This window comes from Chenopodium album, chromosome 26 (assembly GCF_948465745.1).
Source record: "Chenopodium album chromosome 26, dcCheAlbu1.1, whole genome shotgun sequence".
Classification (NCBI taxonomy): Eukaryota; Viridiplantae; Streptophyta; class Magnoliopsida; order Caryophyllales; family Amaranthaceae; genus Chenopodium; species Chenopodium album.
In genome coordinates, this window is record NC_137859.1 from 34,876,243 (window position 1) to 34,894,876 (window position 18,634).

The following is an 18,634-nucleotide window of genomic DNA, read 5'->3' on the forward strand; positions in this document are numbered from 1 at the left end:
TGATATTGATTGAACCAAGTATCTTATTTATCAATGGAAGTTGAGATTAGATGGTTTGATTAAATTCAATAAGGGCATGAAATTCTCCATGGAAATAGGTAGGATGGATTGCTAGGATTGAATGGATGTTGAGTTTAATGTCTCTAAATTGCATGATACCATGGAAATAGGTTTGATTGGATTTTAGAGAAGCCATAAATACTCGGAAGGGGTTTATTGGTATTTTCAAGGGCACGTCCTTCCTTTGAGTATTATTATTTTGATTAATTGGGGTAGGGATTTATCTTTGCATTATTCATACTAGTGGTGATACTTAACTCTGGATGTTTTTATTAATCGAATTATTTCATCTTGATTCTTCTTGTTTATTTTGTTTAGAATTAGATTAGTTGAATTTCACTATTGATTGGTTACTTGCTTAGTAGTTACTTGAGTCTAATTAATTAGTTGAACCATAGTCTCTTGGGATCCGACCCTTACTTGCCCGTCTACATAGTAGTGGTCTTGTTAGGTTATTTTTGTTAGGTACGCGACACGCCTATCATTTCTCTACCCTATTTTCAATGTTCAGAAGAAATAAACCCTAAAGGGCCGTTCGGTTCGCACACGATAAAGAGAATGGAATGAACAAAATGAAAAATCATTCCATGTAGTATGTTTTTTTTTTTTTTTTTTTTTTTTATTTTTTAATCTATATTATATTATATATACTAAAATAACAACTGCTGATGTCATCATTGTCTACGTGTCACTATTTTATTTAATTTTTTCCCTCCAAAATGCAAGGATGATGTCATATTTTTTTTTTCCCTTATTAAGCTACCCTATTTAACATAGCTTTGAAAATATATTACATTAAAATTTTAAATTTTGGGTTTTCTACACATATTATGCTATTAAGTTATTTATGAGTTGTTAACAATATTTAATAATATAATTTAATTGAAATTTCTTAATTAAAAAAGAAAATTATGCACTTTCGTGAATTGTATATTCATAATTAATTAAAAATTAATTAAGAAAAATGAGGAAGTTATTTTCTTTCAATTACGTTTTATAAGTCTATAATTCACTTCTTATGATGCACGGGGTTAATCTAGAGCTGTCAAAAGCTGACCCGATCGAAATACCGACCCTAACCCGATTATTAACCGACCCGTCTAAACCCAAAAAAATGGTGACCCGAACCCGACCTGAAACCAACCCTAGACCCGAGTATTTGAGACCCGAACCCGAACATGAACCGACCTAGAGACGACCCGACCCACACTAACCCGACTCAAACTCGACCCATTTACCAAAATTGACAGTTCTACATGTAGTGAAAAACAAAGGAATCACCAAACACCAACACACAACCCCTTTTTGTTCACTTTCACACTTCTCCACCCACTCCACCGCCCTGTCACCACCTCACTGGAGTTCTTCACACCTCACTCTTCTTTCTCTCACCTCACCAGCAATTCTCATTGATTTCCGTAGGAGCTGCTGTGAGTGCTGACCGCCGCACATTCCAGCCACCGCACCGCCGACCGCCGACCGCCAAACTTCCGGCCACCTCCGTCGGCATAGCTGCACTCCGTTCTTGCGTGACCTTCGACTCTTCTTGGTAAGTTTATTGATTTGTAAGTTTTAAATTTCGTATATACACTAATTGCTGACTTGTTGGGTTGATTTTGTGCTTAATTTAGTTGTTTATGTTATTTAATCTAGTCAATTAGTGTGTATGTTCTTTGACATTGTTGATTTGTCATTGAATTTATCAAATTAGGGAGTTAGGGTTTGTGATTTTTTTAGGAATTGATAATATTGAATTGCTGATTTTTTTTTTCTTTGAAATTGATATTATGAATTGACAATAGGCTAGTAAAATTGATGATTTCATATTTAACCTATGAAATTAGGGGTGTTAAAATTTAAGAACTTAGGGTTTCTGATTTTTGTTTTGGAATTGATTAGTTTGGAATTGATAGAATGTTTTAGTTAAGCAAGCATACATGAGTTTTATATTTGATTCCTGCAATTTTTACGGAAAGTTACGCAAATTTTCATTCCTATGAAAAGTAATGTAACTTTTGAATGTGTTAGTATCTGTGTTATCATAGAAGTTCTTCTAGAATTTGACTCTTCGTGTCTGCCAAAACCTCTCTCGTCTTACCCATACTTCACAATCTGCACGCTTAATAAAAATCACTGTCCAAACTAATGAATTTGCAGTAGAGTAGTACTATTTTGTTTTAATTAATCTGTTCCTGTGAATCTTAAATTATTCTTGAACACAATAAACTGAATACTGCTCTATAGTATTAGCAGCATTATTAGAACAGGCCATCTGCCACCAGGCAGTGGCTATATATCTTACTCACACGAAAAACTTACGGCGTCTATCATTTAGTTATCTAATATAGTAAACCCAGGAGCATAATTTGTGACAACCTGACTATTATACACGAAATAATTCCAAGGTATCGAGTTTTCAATGAAAACAGGCAGTTCTGACTACTTGATTTAAGTTTTATTGATTGAGATGTCTTGAGAAATCTAAGAAAAACTAGCCATTGTTTTAACAAAAAGTAAAATGATTATTATTTGGGGTTTGTATAAGAGAAGCATTGTCTGTCTATTGTGCAAAATTGTCATCTATTGTATCATGTTTTTGAAAAGCCATGATCGCATTGTTTTTCGTCTCACAATTCCATCACAATTCTCATTGATTTACGTAGGAGCTGCTGTGAGTGCTGACCGCCGCACCTTCCAGCCACCGCCCCGCCGATCGCCGCACCTTCCGGCCACCTCCGTCCGCATAGCTGCACTCCACTCCTACAGCCTTCTTGTGTGACCTTCGACTCTTCTTGGTAAGTTAATTGTTTTGTAAGTTTTAAATTTCGTGTATACACTAATTGTTGACTTGTTGGGTTGATTTTGTGCTTAATTGAGTTGTTTATGTTATTTAATCTAGTCAATTAGTGTGTATGTTCTTTGACATTGTTGATTTGTTATTGAATTTATCAAATTAAGGAGTTAGGGTTTCCGATTTTTTTAGGAATTGATAGTATTGAATTGCTGATATTAGTAGAGGTCAATTGGATATAGTATAGTGATTTTGAATAACTGTCTTGAATTTGTATTGGTTAGCGTCATAGAATGCTTTAGTTATGCAAGCAGACATGAGATTTATATTTGATTCCTGCATTTTTTACGAAAAGTTACGCAAATTTTCATTCATATGAAAAGTAGTGTAACTTTTGAATGTGTTAGTATGTGTGTTATCATAGAAGTTTTTCTAGAATCTGATTCTTCATGTCTGCCAAAACCTCTCGTCTTACCCATACTTCACAATCTGCACGCTTAAAAAAAACCACTGTCCAAACTAATGAATTTGCAGTAGATTAGTGCTTTTTTGGTTTAATTAATTTGTTCCTCTGAATCTTGAACTATTCTAGAACACAATAAACTGAATACTGCTCTATAGTATTGCAACATTTTGCAGTACTTCCTATTTGAGAGCAGTCATTGCATCCTTAATTGCTTGAGTTTCACCCCAAAGATAGCATCAGCTAGCTTAGCTTTCAAGGGCTGCTCTGTCTCGTAGGCAATAGAATCATCCTGGTTCTTTGTGTCAATAACATATTGATAGCGTGGATGGCAATATTCGTTGCTTCTGTAACATTTGTAGTGCGTGTTTTTTTTGGAAATGTTGTGAAAAACTACCAATAACTTTCCTGGTTCTTTGAAAAACTACCCAAAAAGTTTTAATTTTGACAAAACTACCTAAACTTTGTAAAAAATTCTAATAGCACTACCAGTATACGTCAAGCTTGGCGTCTAAGGGCCCCACCAATATCTCTATATTAACTAGCTTTCCTCTTTTTACTTGGGAAATTCGTGAAAAACCACCAAAAACTTTTATATTTTTGTAAAAAACTACCCAAAAAGTTTTTTCTATAAGAAAAACTACCCAAAGCTTTCTAATTACATTTAGTAGCACTCCCAGTTTCAGTTTACGATTTCTATGAAAATTTTGTACATATGTTAGTATGTGAGCTATGTAATTGTTATTATGATGGGAAAGTTATTGATTGCTGTACATATTATGTTAACAAAATTAGCACAAAAATAACCAAAATTCAAACATATTAAGCTACCAACAAAAGAGCACATGATCCATTACAAAAAGATAAAGCTCAACATGTTCAATCAGGGTTGAAAGTTAAGCTAGAATCAATCTCATCATCTAATCCTTTTAGGCTTCTTTTTTAGGCTTCTAAGTTCTTCTAAAAGCTCGGCCACATTACCTATACCCATATCATCTTCCTTGCAATGCTCATTATCTAGTCCTTTTTGCTCACCACCACCTCCTTTGTTCTCACCTCCAACTGTGTTCTTCTCAGAACCAATGTAACATCCGGTACCACATAAACTGACCTTAATCTGCTCAAAGAAGTCATTACCATCTATTCCCACAAAAAGTTCATCCCCCTCTTGTTATTTCTTATCTTCTTCCCCATCCTCAAACTCAACTTCTAAATCACTATATTCAGAATCTGATGGACCACTCCCCTGCATCAATCCTTCAATTTTATCTATTTTACTACTTTTTCCACTAATGTGATTTATTATGCAAGTAGCTTGCTGAAACAATCTAGTCTTTTTTTGTAAGCATGGTATAAAATTCATCGAAGGAACGAGTAGCACTGCTATGTCTGGTGATTTACTATAGATGTACTTTTGTTTTCTATTGCTGTAACAGCGTCATAGAATGTTTTAGTTAAGCAAGCAGACATGAGATTTATATTTGATTCCTGCATTTTTTACGGAAAGTTCCGCAAATTTTCATTCATACGAAAAGTAGTGTAACTTTTGAATGTGTTAGTATCTGTGTTATCATAGAAGTTCTTCTAGAATCTGATTCTTCTTGTCTGCCAAAACCCCTCGTCTTACCTATACTTCACAATCTGAACGCTTAATAAAAATCACTGTCCAAACTAATGAATTAGCAGAAGAGTAGTACTTTTTTGGTTTAACTAATCTGTTCCTCTAAATCTTGAATTATTCTTGAACACAATAAACTGAGTACTGCACTATAGCATTAGCAGCTTTATTAGAACAGGCCATCTGCCATCAGGCAGTGGCTATATATCTTACTCACACGAAAAACTTACGGCATCTATCATTTAGTTATCTAATATGGTAAACCCAGGAGCATGATTTGTGACAACCTGACTATAATACACGAAATAATTCCAAGGTATCGAGTTTTCAATGAAAACAGGCAGTACTTTATGCTGTTCTGACTACTTGATTTAAGTTTTATTGATTAGGTGAGATGTCTTGAGACATCTCAGAAAAACTAGCCATTGTTTTAACAAAAAGTAAAATGATTATTATTTGGGGTTTTTATAAGAGAAGCATTGTCTGTCTATTGTGCAAAAGCGTCATCTATTGTATCGTGTTTTTGAAAGAACATGATCGCATTGTTTTTCGTCTCACAATTCTCATTGATTTCTGTAGGAGCTGCTGTGAGTGCCGACCTCCGCACCTTCCAGCCACCGCCCCGCCGACCGCCGCACTTCTGGCCACCTTCGTCCGCATAGCTGCACTCCACTCCTACTGCCTTCTTGCGTGACCTTCGACTCTTCTTGGTAAGTTAATTGATTTGTAAGATTTAAATTTCGTATATACACTAATTGTTGACTTGTTGGGTTGATTTTGTGCTTAATTGAGTTGTTTATGTTATTTAATCTAGTCAATTAGTGTGTATGTTCTTTGACATTGTTAATTTGTTATTGAGTTTATCTAATTAGGGAGTTAGGGTTTCTGAGTTTTTTAGGTTGATAATATTGAATTGCTCATTTTTTTTTTTGCTTTGAAATTGATATTATGAATTGACAATAGGCTAGTAAAATTGATGATGTCATATTTAACCTATGAAATTAGGGGTGTTAAGATTTAAGAACTTAGGGTTTCTGATTTTTGTTTTGGAATTGATTAGTTTGGATAATTGATTAGTACCACATAAAGTGACCTTAATCTGCTCAAAGTAGTCATTACCATCTGTTCCCCCAAAAAGTTCATCCCCCTCTTGTCGTTTCTTATCTTCTTTCCCATCCTCAAACTCCACTTCCAAATCAATGTATTCAGAATCTGATGACTGCTCCCCTGCATCAATCCAGTTTTCAATATTATCTATTTTACTACTTTTTCCACTAATGTGCCCTTTACCCTTGTGAGCTTCAACCTCGCTGTGCACTATACCCTTCCTTCTGCTTTAACACTACTTGTTTTTTCTCGTTTCACAACTTTTCTGCCAATAGTATCAGTTTTGATTGTAGGACTAGGATTTGTTGGGGAGGAAGAGTTAATTTGTGGCCTTGGTACAATATTATGATAAGAAGAGGCTGAAATGAGCTGTGAAGTAAAGGATGAGGAAGGTCTGTGTTTGACTATGACCTGGAAAGTGGGGTTATCATCAATGTTCAGCCTAGGCCTTATGGTTTGGGAAGTAATTGGGTTGGGTCCTGCTACTCTTGGGAGTACATATGGCCCAACAGATGGTCTACTACAGTCTTCAATAGCCCATGTTGTCACCCATCATTCATGTCTTTACTATTAAGTAGCCCTTCTATATCTGTTGGACACTCAATTACTGCCCTCCTACATGACAAATTCAATCCAATCCTCTTATACCAAACAATAAACTTTGGAGCAATTTTACCAAACAACACCTTCATTGCAGTAAGTCCTCACACTTTCAACATTCAATTCAGTTAACACACACATCTTTTCATGTTCATTTTCCCCTCAACATAACCAGTTCTTCCTTTATCAAAAATAAACTTTCCACCAACCCATATGTGCATGTTTATATATTTGGATGACATCCTAAATTATAGAAAACAAATTACAATAGTATTGATTCAAGTTCATAATTGTACAATGTACATAAACTTTCAACTTTCAAGGAGCGTTTATTTATTTTTATTTTTTTATAGATTATTTCAATTCTTAACAAAGTACACAACAAAAGGGTTTTTTTTTTCATTCTTTATTTTTATTTTAAATGAGCAACATCAACACTTTGATTCAATAATTACACCATTAAACAATCAAAATTAGGGGGTTTCTTATTATCTAATTCATTGTTAATAAAATATGAAGCACACATACTTCAAAGAATTTTAAAACTAAAATACAGCACTTTACCTTCCATGACCTTTCTTTTCTTGTATAATTGCAAAAATCAACTTGCCTTTGTCATCCATTACACTTCACGCATAAAATGGTTCTAGGAGAGATTAAAGTTGCTGCCCAACAATAGCTTTTCCTCTTGTATCCGTCACTAACAAATTGAAGACAAAAAATCGATCTTGTAGATACGTGGTGTGGTCGGTCAATTCTTGTATTGATTGAACAGGGGAAAGAGTAGGGAGATGAACTAAGGGGCATTTGCTCATTTAGGTCAACTTGGGTCTTTTTTGGGAGGGAAGTAAAAGAGGGGGGTCCCTTAGATGGATAAGTTAACGGAAACCGTGAATTAGTAGTGCTATTAAGAGTATTTAGAAAGTTTAGGTAGTTTTTTTTTTAAATTAAAACTTTTTAGGTAGTTTTTCACCAAAGTAGGAAAGTTTTTGGTAATTATTCACAAAATTTCCTATATTTTTTTTTTTTGTCTAATTTTTTTTTTCTCTTATTAAAGGTTTTCTTGCCACTTTGTTTTGTTAGCCGTATTATTCTTTCTACTTTTTTCTGTTTTAATTAAACCTTCTCTAGCGATGTAAATAGAATTATCTAGTTGTAAATTTATTTTCGGTGTAAATTGGAAATTTTGTTTTGTATAATATTGATTTTTGAAGTTAAGAGTTTTCATCAAGTAAGAAAAGTATGTTTAATAAATGCAGGATGTCGGTAGTCATTCCCATTCGGTTGGAGGTGCAGGCTGTGGCAGCGCCGCAGCAGCCGCAGCAGCCGCCAGAGTCTGTTCCTTTTCTGCACCCACAGCCGCAGGTGCAACGCGAGACGTTCCGCAGCCTTTTCCTTCAGTGGGCTGGCGTTTTTCTGACGCTAGTGAGCGTTGCCTGCACTTTCTTCGGGATCTATATTTCTACCTGCACCTCTTCGTACACTCATGAGGTTTGACTCTCATGTTTATATTGTTATTTTAAAATGCTTATTTTAATATTCGCTTTCAATTTGGGTGATTATTGTTTGGGTTTTAATTGTGTTCATTATTCATAATATAAATAAATTACTTGATTTATGGTTTTATCTACAAAAATAATCTTACTTGACTTTATCCCTTAGAAATTTGATCATAGGTTCTGTAAAACTCAAAAAATAGTTTACTTTATTCCACCATGCATCACTTACTAACAAACCTTTTAAAATTGGCCATGTATGGGTTACCATTGGAAATTTGCCACTAATTTTTAAGTAAATTTTGTTTATTACTTATTAAATTATTATTTATATACTTAATACTATATTATAATAATTTACATGTTAAATTACTAAATGCAGGAATTAGTCACGCTCTACTGGTGGGGTTTCAGCTGCATTGTTATTAGTTCCGTCGCTTTGTTTTTGGTTGGATGTGCTTGTTTGTGGGTTCTAGGGCGTCCACCTGCCATCACTCCTGCCCCTGCTGGTGGCGGCTAGTACTAGACTCTGCACCCTTTCTCTTCATGATTCAGGATGATTTTTCTGGTGCTGTTGTTTCTGTTGGCATTGAGTACTGATTTTGTAGACTTAGTCTTTTAGTTTGATCAACTGATACTGTAAGACCAGATCAAATCCAATCTTAAGTACAGTACATGTATTAGGGAAACTTTGTCAAATTTTTACAAATTTCAATTAGAGGTATACATATATGTTCTGCCTATCATATCAAGGTTCATTCAACCAATATACATAGCTGATTTAGCATTCAATTTTGTGCCAGCATCTTATTTCTTTCCATTGAAGTTTTACTCTATTTGATTTTGATTTATGATTCATTTATATGATGGTGCCGTTCTCTGTTTAATTTGAATTGCATGCAACCAACCGAGATTAGCATGAGTGGTTAAGGGCCTCTTGCTCCTTAATCAAGGTCTCGGGATGAAGCCTTGGGAAACTCCTTGTAGTAGTACCAAGACAACAACAACAACCAAAAAAAAAAAAAAAAAGAAGACTTGCATGCAAATAGTCAAGTCATATATGTCTATTACGTTACATCTACCACATACTATCAATACTTTATGATTAGCAGTTCGTTTAGTATCAAGTATACTATATTAGATTTAATTTCCATTTATCTGATTGAATGAGCAGATCTTCTTTTATTATTATTATTATTGTTATTGTTATTGTTATTGTTATTGTTATTGTTATTGTTATTGTTATTATTATTGGATATTTAATTATCTAATAGCTACAAATTTTATTTTATCTTTCTAAAATATTGATACGAAGCAGGAAATATTATTTTAGCTGTTATTCCGTATTTGCCTAAATTAATGAAATTCCAGGGTAAACAAATACTTTACGATTAGCTAGTTATATCAAGGGTTGTTAAGGCTTGTAAAGGTAGCATGGCTGTCAAGCAAGAACTATTTAGGCGCCACATTGCTCGGGATGATAAATTTGGGGGGCTGTGGGACTGAGGTGGAGTCAATTGCCCACACCCTCTTTGATTGCCTGGAGGTACAGCATGTTTGGGTGAAGTATGATCTGTGTGAAATTATTACAGACTCTCTGAGACCAACAAATTTTACTGAGTGGCTGCTTTCAGTGCTTTGGATGGACAACAGGGTTGACAGAAGTGTGCTCAGAAGAATAATGACTATTGCTTGGGCTGTTTGGTTCTGCAGAAACCGAAGGGTGCATGAGAACACTTGTACTGATGTGCGTGTGGTTGCTGACGGCTGTATAAGAATGGTGCAGGAATATTTCTCATATGCGAGCAAGGTTTTCAAACCTTTGAGCTACCATAAACCTGCTGTTGTTTCCAAGTGGCACTGCCCTCAGGCTGGGTCTATTAAGATCAATGTCGATGCCCATATTGGTGTTGGTAGTGCTAAAGGTCTGGGTGCGATTGCAAGAAATGAAGATGGGACTGTACAGTGGGCTGACACGAAGAGGATCCCTGCACACTTCCCTGTTGAGGCTGCAGAGGCTGCTGCAGTCCAAATTGGCTGTAAAATGGCTACAAGAATGGGGCACGAGCAGATTTGGGTAGAAAGCAATGCTGCAAATGTCACTAGCAAAGTACCTTTGATTACATTTGCAAAGGTAGGTGTTATCTTAGTTAATTATCTAAAAGCGTATTAATTGTGGTTGATATATTCTGTTCCAGAGAATAGGCAGAGAGTGATAACATAGTGCTGGGTGCTAAAGTTAGAGCTCACAACTTTGCAGAAAGGTAGCTCTTACATTCAAACTGCTTTATGTTGCTGAAATTCTTCTCTGCATGGTTCTGTAAGTTCTCTCTCAACTCTTTTCTTTCCCAATTTCAATCTCTTTCATCTCCCTTCTTCCCCTTTCTCCATCCTTCCCTATTGATTTTTTTTTTTTCCCTTTTTAAAGTGAGAATTTAGATTTTTTGGGTTTAGGGTGTAATAGGATCAATGGTTTCTGATTGTATTTTTTTTTTTTTTTTTTTTTTTTTTTTCCCTTTTTTTTTAGAGTTTGCAGTTAGGAGACAAGGAGATGTTTACACCCCATTCTGATGTCACAGTATTACTTCTACTATAGGTCGGGTTTGATTGGGTTGGCTAACTGGCTGCAGCTAGGAAGCTTGACTAAAGATGGGTGGTATTATTTAGAGAATTTTATTGTGAAGAGTTATGAGGTTGGGATTAGTAAGACTGCTACTTTATTGCGTGAGTGTTTGGTTGTTTTGTTTACTTTTTATTTTAGGATGCATGAAGAGCAAAAAGTTACAATATATCTACAGATTATGTCTCCAATATGAAACTTATAACAATGGCTAGAGTAAGAATTAGCTTAGGTTGTTTGTTGACTTCAGGTTGCAATTAAGGTGATTTTCATTGATAACTAAGCCTTAACTGTACCACTCTGAGCTATGGTTTCTATTTGTCAAATGTTAGTCTTATAACGTGTTAGGTTTGCGGTAATATTCCAAAGATCAATATTCCAAAGTTTAAACCTCAAAATTTAGATTAAAGCAAAGCCTAAAATTGATTTTTTTTTTTTTTTTTTTTTAAAAAAAAAAATTTTTTCTCGTCAAAAAAAGAAATCAATTTTAGGCATTGCTTTAATCTTAATTTTAAGGTTTAAACTTACGGTTTATCATTATTCTTTTTATGTAATGAGTTGATTGTAATTGTGTCTACAACTTTGTTTAATATCCCTTAGGTCATGATTTGCTTTAAGTGTATTTTTAGATAAGTGGAATCACTTTGTTACTTTTCAATTTTCTTTGATTGTTCATTTATTTGCAGTACAATATCATGTGACTTTGCCATTATAGCTTGGGGTTGTGATTTAGATGGAAATTTTAATTTGAACTTAACTCTTTTGATACTTTATAGTTGTACATTGCTTCTATAGTTATCAATTGATTGCGAGGTTTATTCTATGTGCATGTTTTCCTTTGTTCTTTTTAGTTTTGTTCTGCTTTCTTATCAAATTATCAAATGTTGATTCCACATGACTGACTTTTTCTGATTTTCCCTTTCTCTCATTAATCTGAAATGAACTTATTGGAGCCGAACTGAACTGAGCTGAAATGAACTTATTGGAGCCGAATTGAACTGAAAGAGAAAAACAATTAAGATAAGAAATGACACTACTAGAAAACTGCTGTTTTCCGACGGAAAAAATCCCTCGAAAACACGCAGTTTTCCGTCGGAAAACCTGTTTCCAACGGAATTCCGTCGGAAACCGTCGTCGAAAAACCCTTTGTAGGAAAATCAGCCTTTTCCGTCAGAATTATTTTCCGTTGGAAAATGTACCATTTCCGACGGAAATTCCGTCGTAAATAAAGAATTTTCCAACGGATTAAATTCCGTCGGAAAATTCCGACGGACGTTCGATGGAAATAAAATCCGTCGGAAATTTTGCACTTTCCGACGGATTTTCATGTCCGTCGGAACCATTCCGTCGGAATTTGACTGTTTTCTAGTAGTGTGAATTGAACTGAACTTAACTTATTGAAACTGAACTGAATTGACTAAAACTAAATTAAAGAGAACAGACCTTGAGTAATGGTTGGATTATTATATTATTTTCAAAATTATAAGGGACATGAAAGTCTTTAATACTATAGCTTGAGTAATTTCATTAGGGCAAAAAGCAATTTACTCAAAATGATATCTCCTTATCTGAGCAAATAGCAAATTACTAAGGGGCCGTGTGATTGGGGGTATTCATAAAAATAAATGGGAATTAACTAACCTGATTCCTTTTGTTGTTGTTTGTTAGACACTTTTTTCATTCCCTTTACCCTCTCTGTTACCCCCAGATCCTTCCAACTTCATTCCTCACCCCTAATAGTACTTGAAACCTTTTGCTTTGGTCAGAAAGGCATGAGAAAGCTGAGATTTGATATAGAAATTAAAGCTTAGGATTGCAATTTGATATAGTTTAGATTGGACAATGGTTAGTGTGGGGCTGAATCTTTATCCATCTGCATTGCGACTTGCAAGAGCTCTATCTACCTTTTCTCTTATTATATCTATTCCATCCCTTCTACTATTCCAAGTATGGCTAGGGCCACGATAGTTGGGTCAATAAGCCCTGCCATATTAGTCCCTAAATTTTTCCTTTACTATTGGTAATCGGTCTGCCTCCCATTTTTCTAGTTTGATTAAGATCCTTGTTCACATCCCCCATCATTAATCAAGGTAAAGAGAAGATGACAAAATTTTTTTGGTTAGTTGACTAGTGGTAGAGAAGGAGAAAGGATTGTCGGAGTAATTTTCTGGTTTAGTGGGGGTTGGGTTGGGGTTAGAGGTTCCTTCTCTATATTTTCGAGATGTGATAAAGGTAAAGTGAATATATAGAGCTTCTAAGGAGAGCCTTCCTTAGTGCATTCAGGTCTATGTTGTTCTTTTGTGTTAGGGGTGGGAGGATTTGTTTTGTAGGATGTCATGCTGAAGATTTAATTCTAATGGCTTGGGAGGAACGACAAGGGGAAGGTAAGGGTATCGAAGGAGAGGTATAGGTGTGAGAAAGTAAGGAAGATAAGGTCAAAGGGGCGAAGCTCCGTTAATTGGGGGGTTGGACTCGGGAAATTCAAGGCTTTCAATTTTTTTTCTTCTTGAGAGAGATTTTTTTTTTTTTTTTTTGTGATTTTATTAATCCAGCAGTGATGTTCTTCGGTTCTTCTTTTTTATATTTTCTCCAAAATTTTTTGTTTTATTTTAAACGCTGCCTACCTATTTGTCTCCGTTGACCCAGTCTGGGCTATCAGACTTTGTTCCCAGGCGGGTTGTACTGATATGGATGAATCCAATTGTCTGGCAAGTGAATATGGTTTCCTTCCTTTCTCTTTACGTAATAATAATGTTACCTATTTTAAAAATGATACTAATATTGTACAGAAGTATTCTATAAGAGGATTTATAGTAACACTTTTAAAAATGTTACCATACGTTATACATCCAAAGTATTACATAAGACCTTAGGGAACATAGGCGGATGTATCATCCACTAAAATGTTACCTAATATTTATAATAACACTTTTACCCAAAAGTGTTACATAAGGTTAATTATGTACTAGTAAAGGGGGCGACATTGCGAGGACCGGGGTCGGAAAGCAGGGCGAGAAAGGTGGTTAAGCTGGTGGGGGATGGGGTGGTTGGTTTTTTAGTTATTCCATCATTGTCATATTACTTGCCATGATTTGACTTATGAAAGATAAAATAACAAGTTTGATGACCGGTGTTGAGATCAGTTAAAGAAAACTCATTTTAAAGTTCGAATTATTAAATAATTAATAATTCTAAGTTTGGATAATTTTGGGCAAATGAGCTAAATTAAAATTCAAATTATTTTGGACAATTTTTCCTTTTTTTTTTATTCTTGTTTCCCTACCTTATAGAAAGTTGGAGATTGTTCATTTGTTCTTATGAATAATGCACGGATTATTATACCCCTCAAAATAAATTTTACCTTATTACCCCCAAATGTAACTTTTGTAATTTTTCATAAGACCTATCAATTAATTAGAAATTAAATGAAAATGAAATAATAAAGTTTAAATTTTTCTATATTTAATTTTGGGGGTTATGATTTAATTAATTATATGACAACATTAGTAACTAGACAACGAAAGGTTGTTGTTGCTTTTATGTGGGAGCTTTGTTTCTATATTTTGTAAAGATCAAAATTAATGACTTACATAGAATTGTGTTTAAAGGACATTTAATTAATCTATAATTGTGCCGAAGTAGACGTACTATAAAGAAAGGAAACCAAACTGATTACGGTGAAAAGGGGAAGAAAGCAAGAAGGGATTCAAGGGAATTATGGGGTGCATAGTGTTGATTTACTACAAAACCAAATTGTTAGAAGCATTTTGTCTGAGTTCATTTTCTAATTATTTGTTAACTTAATTTTGAGCATTGTGAAATCATGTGTATCTAAATACTATAATGTATTAATGCCACTACTATATATGTATTGTGATGTACCTTGTACTGCTATATGATGTAGCTTTTTGTTTCCAATTAGGCCAATGAGCACAAAAGATATATTAGTGTCAAATTGTGTTTTTTCACTACTTAAAAAGGGTGCAGCATGTTCTATCACATTTTTGAGAATATCCTACAACATCAAAAATAAGAGCCTTCGGCAGTGGACGATTAACTCCATGTGAAGTGCAAACACAAGCCAAGAAAAATTAAGGCTAAGCAAATAGAGATATTCCTTTATCAATCCATTAACTCCATGTTAAGTGCAAACACAAGTAAAAAAAAATTAAGCCAAAAGGGTTGGTCATCCCGTGCGCAACGCGCACTTTGCCGGCCTTGTATTAAAATTTAAAAATAACAATTGCTTTGGCGGCCCTAGTTGTATTAAAATTTAAAAATAACAATTTAATTAAAAAAAAAAAAAAAAAAAAAAAAAAAAAAAAAAAAAAAAAGTGTGCGGATTTAATGACAGTCAGGAGTTGAGGATTTGCAACGAAGTTTATTGCCAATCATACTCCCTATAATCGTCCCATTATATGAGGGCAAAAAGTGAACGTTTATCCCCTTACAAGTAGTTACCACTTCACAGTTGGAAAATCCCCGATGATGAAGTAAGCTCCAATAATGACCTTGAATAATTACATCAAATTTCAAATCTTGTTGGAATAACAAAGCGATAATTGAATCAGCCGCTAACTTGGTAGCGTTACTCATCTCTATTTGTAATCTCTTCTTGCTATGCATCTCTTGGTAAAACGGCTCGATTTTAGTGGTCGAAAGTGTCTCTCCATAATATTGTAGTGACACTAGCAGAGATTTAAAAAAAGTGCCTTCATCTTCTGTTGTTATATTTTCTTTTTTGACAATAAGTTGTTCTTGTTCCGTAAATAAAGAGAGGCTTAGGCTGAAATTGTAACTGTTATAATAGTTATTAATGTTCATATTGTTGAACACTTCAACCTTAAAAGAATCAACCTGAAATTCGAAGGGATTTTTCGATCGATCTTCATTAGCGAATCTAATAAAATTCACGATACAAAAACCAGAAAGAGCTAATCCTATGAAGATTAAAGCTCCAAAGAAGGCACCGCACAGGTACGTTGGAAGTTGTGGATTATTTTGATACGCGCCGGTGGTGCTAACAGTATAAGCTACATACGTGTTGTAGTTGTTGTTCTTTTTGGTGGCATCGCTGATCAAACATTCACTTTCACTTTGTTTTTTCATTGTAGAGAAAAAGGCTAGGGTTTTTATTTAGATCAGCGAAAGATAGGATTAGCGTTGAGTGTTTTGGTATAGATGAGATGGATAAAAGTTTATGATTTATTTATGATTTATGAGCTTTGAGATTGTGGTTTTTGTGTTTATATAGTTTATAAACGGACTATAGAGTACGGTGGATTATTATTTCAAGGGTTTTCATTAACCTAATAGTAATAAAAGTTTATCATATTTAATCCAAAGCCCACAATATATAGAGTTTGATCTTCAATAAGAAACTTCTAGATCTATAATACGGAGTACGGACTAATACATACATATGCCTAAAAAGACCTTGTGCTAAAATTTAATTGATATATCAACCCAATTTAATGAGGGCTCTATTCACTAAGGGCCCTTTAACCTATTATAATTGGGCTAACCAGGTCTAAACATTAATATTGAAAGTAAGTTATTTAATTTTGTTAAACCAAATTGGGTCATCTTTTTTCTTTTTATAAGCGAATTTTAAAAACATTCCCATTCCGAGATTTATTATACATTTGTACTACATACCACACCCTTTGTCATATATTTGATTATTGACATTTCAAAAAATTTGGGTACTGTTTATGATTTTGGGTTTGCCATATTGCATAGTCCAAGTAATGACTCCATTTTACGACTGTTAATGTGTCGACAGTGAAGCTTTTTGGGCTTTTAGACCACGATTTAACCTGATTTGTAGGAGTATAATGGGCTCAATGAATCGTTATCCATTCTGCATTGCGAGAGCCCTGTCTAGTTTTTCTCTTATTACACATCTAGTTCATCTCTTTCGATATTCTAACTATGGCTCCCAAATTTTTCCTTGACTATTGGTAATCGGTCTGCCTCCCATTTTTCCAGTTTGATTAAAAACCTTGTTCAACCCATACTAGGATAAACAAATTTGTCAACACATTAAAGAACTAACATTCCAACATTGACCAATTTGAAAAGTTTACCTTTTGTGTATTTCAGACATAACGTCAGGCCATTCGCATTTTTAGTGCCCATTATCTATTATCAATTGCTCCAACGACCAGGTCCAACTTGAACTATTCCCAACCTCCACTGTTGCTAAATAGCTCAAGTATCAACCCACGGTACACACCTTAAAGGTGGCACCCATCAACACCTATTATTGGTCTACATCCCTCTCTAACCCTAGCAAAACATGCTTTGTAGTATTTAATTTTGATGCCCAAATCTCTATAAACTTTGTCAATAAACTTGCTTAATTTCCATTTTTATTGGTCTAATTCCCATTCATTTAAATATTTTTAAACTAAATATGCTGGGTTACCTTGCTACTTGAGTGATGAAAACCACATGTGTGCTCTAACCTAAGACACTACATTTGATAAGTGTTACCCATACCTAACTTCATAGCATGAACCTTAAATACATTTGCTTTTGTTGCTTTCTTCTTCTCTATGATTTTCTTTGCAATGTGTTTTATCCTTGGAGTGAAAGATTTATTGATTGCATTAGCTTTTTTTGGAGTGAGGTTATGATGAGAGGTAGAAGGTTTTGTTTGAGGAGATAGTTGTATTTGTGGAGATGGATATTTGGTAATAGTGAAATTAGTATGTATATATGGCATAGCAGTAGCATTGCTTATTCCAACTGAGCATGTATTTGAATTGGGACCAATTGGGCTTTAGGTGGCATTGGTCTAGGTCCTCTAGGAGGTGCATATTAACTGAACTGTGGTAACTAACATACCAAAACAACATCAACTAATCAAAAATGACAAGCAACTAATTAAAATTTAGTCTTAGGTCCTGTTCATTTCACGTTAAAAAAAAAATATTTAGTAAAAATGATTTCAATTCATTAAAATTAATTTCAATTTAGTAAAAATAATTTAACCAGCCGTTGTTTAACCAGTCGTTGTTTTCCAACTTAAATTCACCAATTAGCTTGTTCCAATCAGTCTCAAACTCTTCCACTGTCAGACTCTCATATACAACAGTCTTAAGCACTCCTTTGAAAGCGCTGTACCTAAAAAAAATTATGGACACCAGTTTTAAAAAAAGCATCGACTATACATGATTAACATTTTATTTTAAATGACAAACTCACCCTTCACACTTTCCAAGTTTTTCCGGAATCTTCCTCATAATGTGCCAGATGCACCACCTATGTCGCGTGGAAGGCATGACCTCCTCTAACGGCTTTCTCATTGCCGCTGCCTGGTCTGTAAGAATGGCAGCAGGAGCTCTATTATTCATACAAGAAAGCCACTCCTTGAATATCCATGTAAATGTATCACAATCTTCACGAGAAACCAATGCACATCCCAGCAAAATGGACTGCCCATGATGGTTTACGCCGACAAAATTAACAAATGGTAACTCATACTCATTTGTCAAATAGGTAGCATCAAAGCACACAACATCACCAAATTCTTCGTATGCAGCTCGACTACGAGCATCTACCCAAATAACATCTTTCAACCTACCCTCTCCATCTAACCGCTCTGCATGAAAGAAATTTTTGTCACCAGATTTCATTGTGTTAAAATAAGCCATCATAGCTGTAGAGTCCCCCCAGCCATTTTCAATTTTCTTGCTTTATAGACCTCGTGCTGCAAGTCTTTCACTGTCCAATCTGTGTTGGCTTGTCCTTCAAGTTGAGATGCAAGGCACCCATGAATTTGGTTAACAGGAACACCTTCTTCGAACAATTGTAACAACTGCTTCCTAGCTTTTGAACTGAATTTCTTCATTCGATATTCTTTAACTAGCTT

General features: G+C 34.6%; 1 protein-coding gene, 1 long non-coding RNA gene and 1 pseudogene across 2 annotated transcripts; 2 read left to right on the forward strand and 1 right to left on the reverse strand.

Annotated features, from left to right (window-relative positions):
- The first annotated feature begins 1,357 nt into the window (after nucleotides 1-1,357).
- LOC145618518 (uncharacterized) lies at nucleotides 1,358-8,878 on the forward strand. Its single transcript, XR_014107933.1, has 5 exons — nucleotides 1,358-1,609; nucleotides 2,724-2,855; nucleotides 5,512-5,642; nucleotides 7,899-8,130; nucleotides 8,518-8,878. It is a non-coding gene; the product is annotated as an uncharacterized LOC145618518 (long non-coding RNA).
- Nucleotides 8,879-9,612: 734 nt separating this feature from the next.
- Nucleotides 9,613-11,163, forward strand: LOC145617113 (uncharacterized). Its single transcript, XM_081671800.1, has 4 exons — nucleotides 9,613-10,269; nucleotides 10,341-10,399; nucleotides 10,732-10,870; nucleotides 11,104-11,163. The coding sequence occupies exons 1-4, from the start codon at nucleotides 9,613-9,615 to the stop codon at nucleotides 11,161-11,163; spliced, it is 915 nt and encodes a 304-aa protein (XP_081527926.1).
- Nucleotides 11,164-17,659: 6,496 nt separating this feature from the next.
- LOC145617114 (protein FAR1-RELATED SEQUENCE 8 pseudogene) lies at nucleotides 17,660-18,416 on the reverse strand (annotated as a pseudogene).
- Nucleotides 18,417-18,634: the final 218 nt, after the last annotated feature.

What these genes read in the sequence shown, in the direction of transcription:
- LOC145617113 (XM_081671800.1), top strand. Translation starts at nt 9,613, where the DNA reads ATGATAAATTTGGGGGGCTGTGGGACTGAGGTGGAGTCAATTGCCCAC. An exon ending in CTTTGATTACATTTGCAAAG is followed by an intron (nt 10,270 to 10,340) that starts GTAGGTGTTATC and finishes TCCAGAGAATAG; the next exon opens with GCAGAGAGTGATAACATAGT. An exon ending in GCTCACAACTTTGCAGAAAG is followed by an intron (nt 10,400 to 10,731) that starts GTAGCTCTTACA and finishes CTTCTACTATAG; the next exon opens with GTCGGGTTTGATTGGGTTGG.